The sequence below is a fragment of the Artemia franciscana genome, chromosome 21 (genome assembly GCF_032884065.1).
Source record: "Artemia franciscana chromosome 21, ASM3288406v1, whole genome shotgun sequence".
NCBI classification, from domain to species: domain Eukaryota; kingdom Metazoa; phylum Arthropoda; class Branchiopoda; order Anostraca; family Artemiidae; genus Artemia; species Artemia franciscana.
The window spans coordinates 16,440,306-16,457,143 of NC_088883.1; the positions used below are offsets into that span (position 1 = coordinate 16,440,306).

At 35.9% G+C, this 16,838-nt stretch overlaps 1 protein-coding gene across 2 annotated transcripts in view; it reads right to left on the bottom strand.

Moving 5' to 3' along the window:
- Positions 1-16,838, bottom strand: part of LOC136040746 (chromodomain-helicase-DNA-binding protein 1-like) — a 66,402-nt gene that overhangs the window by 24,866 nt on the left and 24,698 nt on the right. For both annotated transcript variants that reach the window (XM_065725055.1, XM_065725054.1), the window contains exons 10-14: positions 13,940-14,358; positions 6,740-6,964; positions 4,500-4,649; positions 2,162-2,425; positions 875-1,051 (exon numbers count right to left, since the gene is read on the bottom strand). In XM_065725055.1, the coding sequence (XP_065581127.1) occupies positions 875-1,051; positions 2,162-2,425; positions 4,500-4,649; positions 6,740-6,964; positions 13,940-14,358 (1,235 nt within the window). The remainder of the gene's footprint in view (positions 1-874; positions 1,052-2,161; positions 2,426-4,499; positions 4,650-6,739; positions 6,965-13,939; positions 14,359-16,838) is intronic.

A 16,838-nucleotide genomic window follows, 5' to 3' on the forward strand; every position in this document is an offset into this window, starting at 1 on the left:
AGCCAATCACGTCCATGGCTAGAGAATATAGTTGGATGGCCTACGAGAGGTCTTTGAACACAAATATTTAAGCGCGTCAACAAAGTGGAGGAGGTGGGTAAAGGGTTGGTGTAACTTTGTAACCAAATCAACCTCAGATATTCTAAAATTACAACCCGTTTCCAGCAAAACGAACCATACTTAATGTGTAAAATATAGCTATCAGTCCAGCTATAATCGAGTGGTGCCGTCTGCAAAACTACTAGACGTCTATTCTTTATTTATTTTTTACTTTTGACTTATCTTAATAGAGAGAACAAAGAAAGAAAGGGGGAGGGATGAAGAAGGAAGAGAGAGAGATAGAGAGAGAGAGAAGACAGAAGAAAGAAAGGGGGTAGGAAGACAGAAATAGGGGGATACGCTGAACTAATATCAATTGTCACCAATAAAAATAGGAGTGTCTCCAAAAATCCAGATTCGTAAAAAAGAAAAAATCATAGGAAGCATTCATAGAGCATGATTAAAGTAAGATTCTTATTTCTGGTGGGGGGTCTAAGATAGCAATTTAGTATTTATACTGATCACGACTTCTTCGAAACCAACAAACCATCTATCCCTTTCAGTTTTCTTTCGGAAGAGCTAAGTCTCTGTACTTACCTAAAAATTCCACATCAGAATGGTTAGCACGATCGAAGTTACTCTTACCCAGATAATACAATCCAATCTCAATTCGAATTTTAAAACTTCAGTTCCAAAAAACAAAAGGCACTTAAGAATAACTTTCTTGATTAAAACCAGAAGCAACAGTGAGATTTGATAGAGGGATTGCCCAACTGTAAAATATAAAATCTGACACATGGTTTTCGCACAAAACTACTGGTATAGGAAAACATACCCAGTCCTTAGTATCTTCATCTGTAGGCGGGGCCTTCGACACAGCTGTCGGCTCCTCCTCTTCTTCGTCGAGGGCACCAAAAGAGGCCACTTTGAATGCACTTAGCAGCTCGTCACCAGGCATAACAGGGGCCTCGTCTCTAGTTTCGGCACGACGAAGGATTTCATCAATGTCACACTTGAAAATAGGGGCAATTCAGTATTTATGTTTCCTTTCAGTCTTATAAATAAATAAGTGAAGTTAATAAAATAATTTAATCGTAAGAGGGCAAAGATTGAAGGCATTGTTTCCCTATGCTCAAGGCCTATTTATTCCTAAATTAGCACGACAATTGTAAAGATTTTTTTGTGCATAGGAGCCAATTATGAAAGATCTCATCCCGCTAGAAAATAAGGAAATCAGTATTTACGTTTGCTTTTAATTTTAAAATTAACAAAATATTTCAATCGTAAGAAGGCCAAGATTGAAAGCATTGTTTCTTTATACCCAAAATATTCCCAATACCCAAGTCAGTATCAACATTAGCTTCGTCTTATGTCATAAGCAAAATTAACAAAATACTACAAGTTTAAGAAAGCGTCTAAAAAGCTCAAATTCCTTAACCCCAGGGTACAACTACAGAAAGTCAGAGGGAATACTTTTTCCTGTGATTGAAAAAGTATAATTCTTCTTACTGGCTTAAAATTTCACACAGGCAAACTAATCAGAAGAAATATAACTTTTAGCTATCTCTAAAGGTTTTAAAAAGGTTGGGTTATTGGTCTCTCCGGAAACAATAAATAATAAAAATAAATCGCAGATGTACAACAATGAAATTAAATATTTTGCGCTCGGATTAGTCTCTCCTAGTCCTTTTTTTTTTGCTTTGGTACAACCTTAAACCTGATGTACACTTTAACAAAGATCTATCAATGTATGGGACATTCAGACACCAACTCAATTCACTCGGCTTCAAATTTTTATTAATATGACACCAGACTTTATAGGGAACCACGGAAGAAGATCACAAAATATTGACGAGGTAACTGGTAAGCCCCCCTTGTCCACATCCCTGTGGAAATACCTGACTTTGATGGCTTGACAACAAGGGTTTTCTCAGAGAAAATGGGTCAATACCCTAAAATACAAAGAAATATGTTCTGTATTTTGTACACATAAGCAAATATCCACACCAGGTTATCGACACATTAAGACCGAAATCTGTATTGCATCCTTTTTACCAAAGTTCTCTGTTATTTTTACGAAGTTAGTAAATTATATAACTATATAACGGAGTATAACACTTACTGTTGGCTCCTCCTCTTTTTCTTCGTCATCTTTAAAAAGCTCCTCAGCTCCAAATTTTAGAATAGCATTCAATTCCTCTTTGTTAAATGGTGTTGAACTAACACTACTCCCCTGCTTCGCTCCAGGACCACCACCTCCGAGCACCGTTCGGCCAGTAGTGTCCATCCTCTGAATAACTAAATGGTCTAGTACCATTTTCCTTTTTGCACGTTCAACTATATCTTCTTCCACAGAACTTTTCGTCACTAACCGGTATATATTCACCTGAAGAAGATCAACATTAAATAGCGGTAACATTTATAATCCCCTTATTTTCTTGATTTTTTTTTTTTTTTTTTTTTTTTTCAGCTTACATGTGGGAATGCCAATAACAAGAAAGATCTTGTTTTTCCTACTGTCTTTTAGAAATATAGATATTATACAAATTGAACAAGTCAATACGAATAAATTAAAGAAAAACGTCATATTAAAAAACATTAATCACAATTTAATTAGTTTCTTTGTTTTACCATTGGATAGTGAGTTCTTTCACATTCAAAAAACAAAGGCATGCAAAGAAAAGCTAAACTCATATTATCATGGTAGGTTCAACTCTTAAGTCATAGAAAGCATCATTAAAGGCAGTATTACTGAGGTTATGTCGATTCTATCAAAAGTTAGGAAAGCATAGCCGAAGTTTGTTTGAATATTTTGTTGCTTATAACATTTCCTGTTTCAAATATTATTTAAATGTGACTCTAAAATATCTTCATTTTGTACTTGATACGCGACCAAAAATAACAGTACAAAGCATTAAAATTGAATCAGGAAAGCAAAACGTGGGCTTATTCTTGACTGGGACCATAGTTAAGATTTCATTAGTTTCTGAGCCATTCAATTAGCCTCCTTGACATTCAACAACTCAGGCCACCCTTGTGATAAACAAGTTTATTTGAAATGATTCATATATTCATGGGCAATAAAAGAGTTTGGCATGCCTATTATGTTATGTTGATTTAAATAAAGCAAAGAACGTTCTATTTTCCTTTTTTAGTCGTGCCTTTTTATTGTCAAAAATTCAGCATCACTAATCCACTCCATGTTCCATCTTCTCTTTTCTCCAATCATTCATCAGTCAATATTTTCTTTCATAGATTATGCTGTCTTTCCTGCTCCAAACTACGTTTTTAATCAAGGGAATAACTATTGAAAATAATGACTACCTAATCATATATGCTGATCCCAAATATGTCTAGCACGGCCGTTATAATGCATTTGAAATATTAAAAAATAAAAAATAAATGAGCATGTAGTATTCTAGCAGCTGATCATTCTTGAATTTGAATTAGGCACTTAAAATGTATTTTTCCTAAATAGATCTTATTATATGCGTTGAGGGGCTGCATTTCCGAACTTCAATAAAATTCAGGGAGTGTAATTAGACTATAGCTCTAAACAGTACTTTGTCACAAAAAAAAAGAAAAAAAAAGTGAGTTCCTTCATACTTCTTTTTTACGAAGTCTAAGACGATCCCGTAATACGGTCGTTACTTCGTTTTCCGCTCAGATAGAAACCACAGTAAATTCAAATTCATGGACATAGTGAGGGGAACAGTAACTGCACTCATTCCTTTCCATTCCATCCCTCACTTATGCATAAAAATTTGTAAAACACACAGAAGAAAAACTAAATTAGCAATGGATGAAAAGGCGGATATTGGCAGTTTAGCCAACTCGACGGAGAACTTCTTTGCACCCACCCCCTCCCAGATTAAGTCTTTTCTCGGGCCAAGGTCTTGTCAAAACATTTCCTTAATGAAATAAATGCTGCAGGTACCAGTAGTAAGTTTTCTTGCAAATACACTGTTTTGACAAGTCGTCCAATAAATTCTGGAATACCTACCTATTCTGCCGTAAAATCTTATCTCATTACATGACCAGTTTATTTCCTATAGAAATAATCAACGGTTTATTCTACATATAAAGTAGCACCTTGCTTAAGAGACACGTTTAGTTCAGGGCAGCCGCCTCTAAGGAATTTCAATAAGATCCTGAATTTTCGTGTTGAGCTTGGGGTATTGGAAAAAGTATATATATATATATATATATATATATATATATATATATATATATATATATATATATATATATATATATATATATATATATATATATATATATATATATTAAACCTTGCCTTTAAAAAACATATACAGTATATTTATATTATTATTTAATATCTTTCAAACCTAGTATTTTTTTCAAACCTAGGGATAATTGCAAGAGAATCCTGGAATATCACCATGTTCTCAGGGATAGACCTTCTTCAGATGAACAAGTTTACTATTTCTAAAAATTACCTGATTTTTCTGTCCAATACGGTGAGCTCTGGCCTGAGCTTGGAGATCATTCTGTGGATTCCAATCTGAATCGAATATAATAACTGTATCTGCAGTAGCCAAATTTATACCAAGGCCTCCGGCACGTGTTGATAAAAGAAAGCAGAAGTCCTATAATGAAGCCAAACTAATTACAATAAATCTTTTTGAAAAGGCATAAAATGAAATAAAATGAGGTTAGGTATTAAAAAGTGTCTATTAATATAGAAAGCAGATGTTGGGAATTAAGCACGCGGATAGAAAATTTTCAAGCACATACCTCCCCTCCAACATCGTTGAAATTTTGCAGTTTTCGCTAAACAATTTTGTATTCTCTACATAGGTCGGAGGTTCTTGCACTTATTTAGAATATACAACTACTTTTCCAAAAATAAACATATACAAACTTACCAGCAAAGAGTATATGCAATAGAATACGAAAAATACCCGTATCTCAAGGGGAAACAAGCACGACAGCAATCTGGTAGAATATTTAAAAATATATGCCTGATGCCTAACGAGTGTCTCTGTTAGTAGCTTCCCTCATCCCTATAAAAGAGTATACAATATACAAGGAAAATATAAAAGGAGAGTATGCAAGAGAGAGCTACGGCGTCTTCTTTTTTATATACTGATCGTCCAACAGCCTCTTGGTCAAAGAGCCAAAACAGCATATTTGCTCTATCATTAACAGATGTGGAATTCATCCAAATAATTATAAGCAGCAACAGGTCTTCACTAGTAATCTCTCATGTTACCCAATCCTACTTTTTTCAAGGGGGGGGGGCACTTTTTGTGATTTGTCGTTGAATTTCAACACAAAGGTTTTTAACAAGAACAACACACGATATGGACACGCGCCGGAAAAGCCTTATGCGTGAGCCTACGGTTAACCAAACAAATAGATTTATATTCAAGAATACAAAACACAAGCAGCAAAGAAAGAAAGACATAAGACAACATGGATTTTTACATGACTAGGCAGACATAAGCAACATTCTAATCTCAAAAGGATGAGAAAACACAAACGATATTCAAAGGAAATGAAAAAACAAAAGCTGTAATTCTGTTTATCCTATTTAAGTTCCTTTCTCTATTGACTTTTCTTTTTACAGCGCTTGTGTAGTTTTCTCGCCTTTTTATGTTATTTTCTCGTATCTATCCAATTCTTTAATCTAGCATTTTCCTCTTTTTTTTTGTCGTTGACTGAAGCGTTAGGTAAGAAGCCAAAATATTCGGACATTTATTAGTTTCGTATCAAAGATTCATTTTGCTTTTTTTTTTTAGCTTACTGTCTTTAGTAAAATTTTCATCCGCTTTTATTTTCGTTCCATCTTGAGCACAAACAGAAAGGCGATGTGGTCTAAGAACTTTATTCTCGAAAGAATTAACATAGACTTAGCTTAAAATGCATCAACAATGACGAAGACCACACCGCCTTTCCAGCATACAAACAACAAAAGGTAAAACAATTCAACCAGGACTTGAACTTCCCTAAAGTAATGAGTCTGGGACTGTTTTTAATTTTGAACGATCGCATTCTACTGTAAGTCTTGTTTTATTTTTATATAAGCTTTGCTGAGGACGGCCCTTGGATATAGAGCTGAAATATTCATATAAGGTATAGAAAAATTTCACTGTCTTAAATTAATCCCCCATTGTTTTACCTTTTTTGCATAAAATTCATCAGGAAGGGGTATACCTGAAGGTAAAAGGTAAAGAACACGACATTAGACTTGACAGTCTCTACCGGTGGTACTGATCTCTGTTCCATGGCCCTTCAGCCAGGTACTACAATGTGGGGCTTGGGGCCAGCCTTCCCATGCTTTTGCATACCCTACTATTTTACCTTCCATAGGTTTCTTCAGGTGCCCACTTAGAGCTGGATCGACCCTGGCTTAGCTTACAGAGTCACACCACTGACCTTCGTTGCAAACAAAATGAACAGCGATACCAGAAGTCGAGCCGCTCTCCTCACGGACGAAGGATTCCAAGTGTAACGTGATAACCATTCGCCACCAGCTATACCTAGGACATGTAGTTACAGTGAATTCGCAGATAAGAATCTTTTGTCTAGTGTTGCTGCTACCAAGTTTCACAAGAAAGGTAATCTTAACAAGCTACACATCTATGAGTAGCTATCATTTAGAAATATTTATGGTTGTCTCTACCAGGTGGAATTGATGGACTGAAAAGAAGGGGGGAAAAGAAGGTCAAGTTACCTGAGAGCCATCAGCATTGAAATGATCCATCGCTCTTTTCCTTAAATCCCCTTTGATACCCCCATCTAGCCTTTGAAACGGGAAATGACGTAGCTGCAAATATTCTGCCAACATGTCTAACATCCGTACCATCTGACTAAAAATGAGAACACGATGACCAGTTTCTTTCAGTCGAATCAACAGCTTATCTAATAGTACCAATTTCCCGGATCCTCGAATTAATTGCTAAAAATGAAAACAGGAGTAATAAACTTTATTCTAAAAAAACGAGTCAAATTCGACGTATTTCAAGAAAGAGACGTCTTATTTATTTCAATTCAATTTCAATTCAATTTATTCAAAAAGAAAAGAAAACACATAACAACAATAATAATAAAGATCCTAGAAGCGAACTTGTTAAGGACCAAAACAACAAAAAATTGTAAATGAAAAGAGAGAAAAAAAAGAAAAGAGAAAACATGGGTAATTAAAGCAAATTGAACAAACATTTAGAGAAATATAATATCAAGATTTTAGTACATTGTTATATAGCGTCCGAAAACTTGTGGATAGCTCGACACTGGAGGGTATTAAATTCCATTGAATTATAGATTTATAAATTGGGGATCGCTGGGCGGAACTAGAGATACACCTGGGAACAATGAAGGAACGGTTGGATGAACGGAGACAGTGGCCTTCAGAATTATTACTATTAAAATAAGATAATAAGTGGGGAGGAAGATTTTTATGGTAAGCGGAGTATGCAAGGGATAGATTTAATTTTTTGATGATTTGTTCAAAAGGGATAATACCAAAATCGGAGTACAAGTCCTTGGTGGGATATAGTCGTGGCAACCGAAAAACTGCTTTGACGGCACGGTTTTGAGCAGATTTTAATTTATTGGTAACTGAAGGATAAGTATTGTCCCATACAGATCCGCAGTATGAGATATATGGGTAAATAAAAGAATAATAAAGGGTGACAAGGATATCGGGAGGAAGAAAATAATTCACACGATTAATTATACTTACCTGCCGCAAAATTATGGCTCTGATATAGGACACATGTGTTGCAAATGATAGGCAGGAGTCTATGTGGACACCAAGAAACTTGGCAACTTCGACCTGCGGGAGGAGATTGGTAGAACATTTTAGGCCAAGTGCTGGCTGAACTTTTTTTTGTAAGGGGTTTGAAATAATACCACCTGACTTTTCTTGCTGTTAATGGTCATGCAGTTAACGAGACACCACTCCTGTAGGTGTGAGTAGAGGTGATACCCACTCCAGAAGGGATTGAGTAGAGGTGACGACGGATGGTAAATTAGGACCGGTGATGAAAAAGTTGCTATCGTCAGCAAAAAGTACAGGGTGCACTGATGGGCCCAGGTCCGTAATCAAATCATTAATATAAAGGAGAAAAAGTATTGGACCAAGAACAGAGCCCTGTGGGACGCCTCTCCGGACAGGTAGGGGATGTGAAGTCACCCCGCCCAGTCTCACACTCTGTACTCTACCAGAGAGATAAGAGCCGAACCATGAGAAAGGAACTCCGCGAATCCCTAGGTTATTGAGTTTACTTAATAAAACACTGTGATCAACCATGTCAAATGCCTTTGAAAAATCCAGAAATAAGCCCAATACAGTATTTTTAAGGTCAAGTTGGGAACGTATAAACTGTGTGGCGTCTATTAGTGCATGAGCAGTTGAAAATTTGGCACGGAAGCCATATTGATGAGGAGAAATCAACGAATCTGATGAATGATTCCCAAATACAAAGGGAGAAAGACGTCGGAATATAATTCTCTCGAGCACCTTAGATATAACTGGGAGAAGTGAGATTGGACGATAATTGCTTATCTCAGACGGATCGCCTTTTTTATGAATCGGGATAACAATTGCTGATTTAAATATTTCTGGGAAGACTCCATTGGTCATAGACAGGTTTGCTATGTGCATAATGGGTTCAGAAATATAGGAAGATACGGTCCTAAGAAGCTTATTACTTATGCCAAAGAAGTCAGGTGTACTACTATTAGAGAGAGATTCGATAACTTGAAGCACCTCTTTGCGATCAGTTGGAGAGAAAAACATGGATCTGGGATTCTTGCTAGGGTGTACTGACTGTGAGAAGGAACAGGAGTTAGCATTTGGAATATTAGTGAAATAATTATTAAAAGCATCAGGTACTAAAATTGGGTCAATTAATCTGCCACTGATGTCCCTAAGGTTAATAGGAACAGATCTTGAATTCCTTTTTTTTGAAAGGATTTCATTTATTGTAGACCAAATTTTTTGCAAGTTCCCTTTGCAGTGAGAGATTTTTGAATAATAATAATTTTTCTTTGCTTCCCGGATGAGTTTGGTATATACGTTTTTGTATTTTTTATAATTAGTCAGGTCAATAACGCTACTGGTTTTGCAAGCTAACTTATATAGGTCATTTTTTCGGTATGAAGAGATTATCAGGCTATTTGACATCCAGGGGCGTATATGGGTAGTTTTTCGGTTTGATTTACGGACTGGAAAGGTTGAACTAATAAGATCACTCAATCCCTGTGTAAAACTATTTGTGGCTGAATTAACATCCTGACAATCCAAAGTCTTGGACCAGTCGAAGGATTTCAAACAATCCGTGAACCGGTTCATATTCACAGTATTATATATTCTATTAGACGTAGGGGTATTAGTTCTACGGGGTTGAGTAGCTGATAGGGAGGGTAAGGAAAGATAGATTGGAAAGTGATCTGACAGGTCAGAAAATATTATTTTGGAGGACAGGTGGTTTCCCAGGGAAGTGGATACAAAAATGTTATCAATTAAAGTAGCGGTAGACCTCATGGGATCAACTCTAGTAGGAAAAAGGATTGTGGGAAGAAGACCACTTGAGGTAAATGTTTCAAAGAAGGTATCACTATCATTGTTATTGCTAACATTTAATAAATTACAATTGAAGTCCCCAAAAGCTATTGCTTTCTTTTGTGGTAAATTAATAAAACTAGAAAAATCATCAAACTGATTACAAAAGAAAGGTGTCGGAAATGAGGGTGGTTTATAAAATAACGAAAAAATAAAAGAATTCTCGTCTACACTTATGTCGACGATTATTGAATAAATGCATCTATTATTTATAGGTTGCGAGAACAAGAATTCACAATCTAATAGTCTGATGAATTTTAGACTTGATCGGATGTAAAGAGAAATGCCACCAGAGGACTTGGTTAATTTTCTTTCAATATGAATAGCTTGAAAGCCAGTGAGGGAAAATTCATTAGTATCATCAATTTCTGAAAGCCACGTCTCCGTTATTCCAATTACGTCGAAAGGGCAGTAACCATTTGTTAAAATTAAATCTTTAAAATTAGCCCACTTATCCCGTATGCTTCTGATATTAAAGCAAATTACATTAAGTTTGATCTCTTCCATTAGCTTAGGTTTCACATTTTTCACAAAATCAAAAGTGTCGAGATATTTACAGTTAATTTGGTTTAAAGGGCTAACGGGGCTAGCTAAGGTGTTGGTGGACAGATTATTTTGGTCATCGTAATAATTAAAAACAACATTATTGCACAGTGATAAATTATTAAGAAACGTAAAATCTTGTAAAGTACTTGTACTTGTGTTTGTTTGACTGTTCATTTCTTAAGCAGTAGTTTCTGTGCTTCTGGACATTTATACGAATAACAGGGGTGGTCGGAGGAGCCACAGAGAGCACATTTCATGACAAGTTGACACGGGTTTTCTTTGGAGTTCCGGTGGTCACCAGCGCATTTAGAGCATCTCGGGGAAGCTTTACAGTTATTTGCAGTATGGCCGTAGCACTGGCATTTGTAGCACTGGGTAGACAAAAACTTGTACTCAGTTATAGGTAGACGCTTGTAACCAATAACAAGGGGATTCTCAGTGGCATAGTTTAGGTGGTCACGTGACTCAAACTTTAATCGAAAAGACCTCGTACTTCCTAACTGAACAACTTCTATACAGTTATTAGCGAGATCGCATAGGTCACTTTTAGATGTTCCGTCAGGCACTCGGCGTACTATACCGAAAAAGGCAGGACTCTTCACTTTAGCATTAATGGATTGGTCTGCTTTGCTTAATGCATCTGCCAAAGTATTGGCGGCACCCTTGTCCGACAGAACTACTTGCCATGCATCCCTCCTAGGCCTCAAAACAACTATGCTTGAACTGACACCCCCACAAGCTTTATCCAGGAAATCTTTTCGAGCGTCAGGATTATTCAAGTTTTTTGGTGGATTTTTCACAATAACTGAATAGGACGGTTTTGTGGGTGGGGGAGGTTTCATATCAGGAATAGTTTGCACGACTGACCTTGCTTTATGGTGCTCACCGAAGCTTTTAAATTCCATGTAGAGTTCATTAACCTTTCGAGTTAACGTAGCTGTTGTCTCCCCTGGCACACATGGGACCTGATCTGGCTCGAAAATCAGATACTGAGGTAGGCTGATCTTTTTCTCATCACAAAGATCAAAGGCTCGAACCATATCACTTACATTATCAGTCACTTTGGGGCGCTCAGTTACCCTAGTAATAGAGGCGTCAGCCCACAAAATCTTCTTTGCTTCAATTAACATATCTCCTTTGAAAAAATCGCAAGCAATTTTTACAATATTATCAGCTGAACAACCTGCATTTCTAGCCCGTGAAATGAAATTCAACACGGATTCAAGACAAGTCTTTCACCTGGCATCATCCGGTGAAATGATCAAATTTCATCAAAATTCGTGGGCGGGGCCACAATAGTTGTCAGTAAAAGCAATAGCAAATCAGGTAGCAATACTCACAAGATGTATATTCAGAAGTTGCGTACACAATTTTAATTATCCAAAATATCCAATTATTCAAAGCAAATTGTTCACAGCACGTTACACAACTTAAATAGTTGCGTACATGATTTTAATTATCCAATTATCAAAAGCAAATTGTTCACAGCACTATATAGCATTGTACACAATTTCAATAGTTGCGCAATGAAATAAATATCCAAACAATAATCCTCTGTAAATTAACCAACCAATATAAACTGGTTTTCATCCATATAGGTCAAAGACTGAATGAAGACTGTGAATTAATATTTACAAAATATTTTTCATGACTAACCAATCAAAAGATTTTAGGGAAAAACGATTTTCGACGAAGAAAGACACACGGAAATTTCTATGTACATGCTCAGATTCAGCCTATTTTGTTGTATTGAGCATAAAAGACTTGCAATTTTCAATTGTACGTCTACTTTTGAAATTTCCATTTTTGATTTATAAATTTTCAATTTTTCCAACTTAGAAATATCAAGGAGACAATTAATCCCATCCCTGAATAGACAGCCATAATGACCCAGAAACGACCCAAAAATTTCAAACTAAGCAAGATGTACTGCAAGTAGGTATTGTAGATGACATCACTAAAACACCTATTCCTAAAAGCTTTGATTTTTATAGATATGTCGTTTACACTTCAAGCTATGTACTTAAAAGAACAGGCATTATTGAATTCAGAAAAGATAACGACCTTCTTTTCAGATAGTTGAAGATTGCCTCTTCAAATCACATTACACGTCTCTGTATAAAAAGAAAAGAAGTAATATACACATTTTACTACATTTCAACTATCCAATAAAACGACAAACGTTTCTTGCATACTTCAGTAATCCCAATAAACTCTAACTTGGCACCTTGCCCCTGCATAAAAAAGTGTTTTTTTTTTCTATCCCTCAAAAGAAATACTCATTGTCAGTGTAACAAACATATTAGACAACTCTATAGTCCGAAGGGATGAGATCTACCCAGTATCAAGAGGGGCCAAAAACCGGACTTTTAACACGATTTGGGATTTTTGAAACGAGTTCCATTCAGAGTGCTCAGATGCTGCGCATTTGCGTCATTCTGGCACATTTTGAGACAATTTCGCTTTGAATTTGTCAAATTGGCGCGTTTTTTCTTTTTGTAGAGAAAATCGTTCGTTCGGCGCATTTTCACTAGAAAAATAGAGCTTTCGGCGCATTTTCACTATTAGGCAGCATAACTTTAGACCAAGCGACTGGTAACAGGAAGTTCCATAATCAAAAGCATACTGGTGATTAGCATGGCCTGGTGAGTTGCTTCTCTACTAAGATTCTTACGGGATATTTGAACCATAATTGAGCTCAGTGTAATAGAAAAATAAATAAATGATATTCTTTTAAATTATTACTGAAACAAACCTGTTAAGAAAATAAAATCCGTACTGCAAGTGATGTAACTGTCAAAGCAATGAAATAAACCATTAAATGGCAAATCAGCAGCAAAGTAAAAATTCAAAATAACATCTAATTTTTACCAAAGTTGGTATTTATGGACAAAAAGGGACTAAGTAATTATTTAACAAATAACGTTTAATTTTCGCCTAAGTTAATTTCAAGGATGTATCATAATGTGATTATAAATCCGAGGCTAATAAATAAAAAAAACAGAAGTCCAAAATCCAAACAAGTTAACTACGTATTTCAAAAGTTGTGTTTAAACAAAGCTTGTATTTAGGACAAAATTCATGGTCACAGGCTGCTAAAAACTTATAAACCACTAGTCAACCATATACCTAGGTTTTCTCCCTAAGAGTTATCTCGATCTCTAGTTCCAGGGTAAGTAAGTAAGTAAGCAAGTTTGATTCTACTGAAAGCCCTGGGGCCATAACAATACGAAACAAAAGGAAATTCTCTTTTGAATAACTGTCATTACATAAACATAACATAACCATCACATAGCGCAAAGAAAATTCTCAAATCACAAAACAAAGAGAAAAACAAATTACAAAAATCCACTTCTGTGCTCCATTGCCAACCTGAGAAATCGATAAATTTTTAAAGCTTGCAAAAAAAATAATCTCTCATTAAATTCACCAGCTATTTCTGATCAAACTCAGACTTTCCATATGCTTCATCTCTCAACTCACTCAATTCTACAAACTCGTACATCACATGACCCACATTCTCATCCATGCTTCCACATACAGGCCAAAAGTAAGGACTATCTTGTCCTCTCAAAAGTAAGGACTATCTTACCTCCTCCCTAAATACGTCCTTCTTATCACAAGTGGTAAACTATTCCCCTCAATTCAATTATATACTTCAATTCCTCTTATTTTAAAAATTCACCTTAAACAAAACCCTTCACCCCATATTTCATTTACCGACACGCAAAGGCGCTTAGTATTTAACCTTAATTCTACCTTGAGTTGCTCTTGAGATGAAAGCCTTGCTTCTTCAATATCCGGTGGTTGAATCAAATACGCATGATTACAACACTTTTTTAGCTCCATAACAGTATTCATAAGTGAAGAGACGGCTCCTCTGGAACCTTTCTTAAGGGCTGTATAGTTCTTTGTCAAAATCCACTTATAAATTTGTTTCTGTTGCTGAGTCATTTCAACTCTTAAAATTTGTTCTACTTTCGACGGTAAGGACTTTTCCACGTCTTTTTTTACACGGCGAAGAATAAATGGTTCCAACTGTTTGTGGAGTTTTGAATACCCTCTACTCTGGGCATCGCCATGCTGGGCTTCGAAATCCGGCCAATAATCAAATTTCTCAGGCATGATAAAGTGAAGCAGACACCAAAGTTCTTTCAAGCTATTTTGGAGAGGGGTACCTGAAAATATATCCACCCTTATTAACTTATACACTACGTGAATACTACAATACAATACTTTCAGATCCTAAAACTTTTACAACTTGGTTAAAATCTTGAATTTAAACGTCTATTTAAAGTTTCATGTCAGAAAACTTTTCTGTAAGACCTTTCTATCACCTTATCAAAAAGGCCTCACCAAGAAAACAGCGCCCACTTTCTTCCTGTTTTTCAACAACTCATTAATAGCCAGACAGTGCAATCTTCTTATGGAGGAACCAACAAAACTAGAGTCTGAACGTCGGCAACATATGCCATTATACTATTGAAAACGTTATTAAGAAAAGCAAAAGATACATACTCTGTTATATTTTAGCGAAAAAGATTATAATCCGCAATAGGCTAAATTGCTCAAACACTATCCGTTTAGCAAGTAAGAGATACCTGACCGTGGTGTTGATCCCTTTCAACAGAACACCCAACTACTTCACATCTTGTGATTTGGATAGCTGCTAAAACAAACTAGATGCATTTGTGTCCCAAAAGACTTTCCGATTTCATGTCATATCCGAATACATTTCTATAAGAATATAGTTCTTTTTTTTCGTCAACAGAACTTTAACAATCGATTGTGACGGATCCAAGCTTAATTACTTTGGAATAAATTCGAACTAATTTAAAGACCGTTCTGCCTTCCATTATAAACACAAAGCAATGGAAAAAAAGATATAAAAAGGGCTGTATTATCGAAGACAGTAACAAACTATATTTCCAAAAAATGTACAGGACAATCCAAAAGTCTTTACTAGAACAACCACTATTGCATCCCATAAATTCGAATTCGTATCCAATAACCCATTTTATTAGATTTTCTGATGAAAAAGAATTTAAGGACCAACTCCCCGCTCCCCAAAAGATATGAAGGACATGAAAGTTGAAGAAGAACAATTAAAACACTTACACTTACCTTCCAATAAGTTTAGCTAAGTTTAACGTCATCAGCGGGCAGAATAGTAAAACATAGTAGAATTTAAAGTTTTGGAATAACAGTTTTTAAAATATTGAGCCTGTCCTTTTCTTTTATGAAGATAAGGACTGCAAAAGAATTGATTATAAAACCAAAATTAAGCATTTAAACTAAATCACTTAAACCGAACTCAAATTATAATTCGAAGCTGGTTTCACCACAATTCCTCAATGCTTTACTTTGTAGCATTTCAAAACTTTAGTGGTGCGTGTCAATTCATGAAAATCATCATCTCATCATTTATTTATAACCCATAAGAAAAAAAACAGGGCAGAAGCCCAGAAAAAGACAGAGTAAAAATCAAGAAAAGAAAAAACAAAACAAAAAAGAGACAACAGAAATAAAAAACACACTTTGACAACTACAAACAAGGGACAAACAGAAATGACCAAAGATGGGAAGACTTCTGGCATTCTCTAGTGAAATCACAAATACGCTTCTCAATAACTCCAGCTGGGTTTACCAAATGATACTTCTTTTTTGCAGAAAAGAGTTACTTCTCCAAGTTGGGAGTTCTATTAAATATTTTGCAAATTTAAAGTGAAGGAGATGAACTTGCTTTCTTTTGCCACAATTAAGGAAGGACCAAACAGGAGCAAGGGCAAGTACGTGAGGAAACGTAGGCTATTATATAAGTGAGAACGGTGAACTCTACTTAGATACGAAACGTTTGAAGCCCGGTAGGCATACACAGCCCGGATCTTACTGGCATAATTTTTAATTGTCAGGTTTACAGTTTCTTTCAGGTTTACTCCAATAGGCATACCAAGGTAAGTAAGGCTGCTAGCAAACGAAACCTCAGAGCCGAATAGACTTATTGAATTTCTATTCCCTTTATAGTTGAATGGTAGAACAACTATTTTATCGGTATTAAAGCTCAAACCGATGTGTTCGTACTCTTCTCGGAGAAACTCAAAGGTTGAAGAGAATCCTTGAAAAGTGCAGGAAAGTTTTAGTAGGTTATCTGCAAACGTAACTAATGAAAAATCAACTCTTTTGAAGATAAAAGTACAGCTCAGCTTATCCTGAGCACCGGTAACACAATTGTTAAACAAAACTGGAGAAGTGACAGCTCCTTGGCGTACACCTTACCGAATCGGGAATAGTTTATTACCATCTTTAATTCCAGCCTTCAATTTTCTATACATGTATTTTAAACAAGTGATTATCCCAGCATCGGTACCTTTTAAAAGGGCCTCAAGCAAAACCTGCAAAAATATACACGAGTCAAAAGCTCTTGCAACATCGAGCGCACATAAGACCAGGAAATCACCTCTTTATTCAATATCTTTCAGCACATTTATAAGCAAAAAGAGAGCATACTCTCTACCTAAGCTCGCTAGTACCCAAACTGACGGAGAGGGGCGGAATAATTTGCTTCAATATCTTTTGTCAAAAGACTCAAAGAGCTTGAAAGCAGTACATGAGACGGTAATGGGGCGATAAGAACTGCACAGAGAAGCGTCTTTTTTGC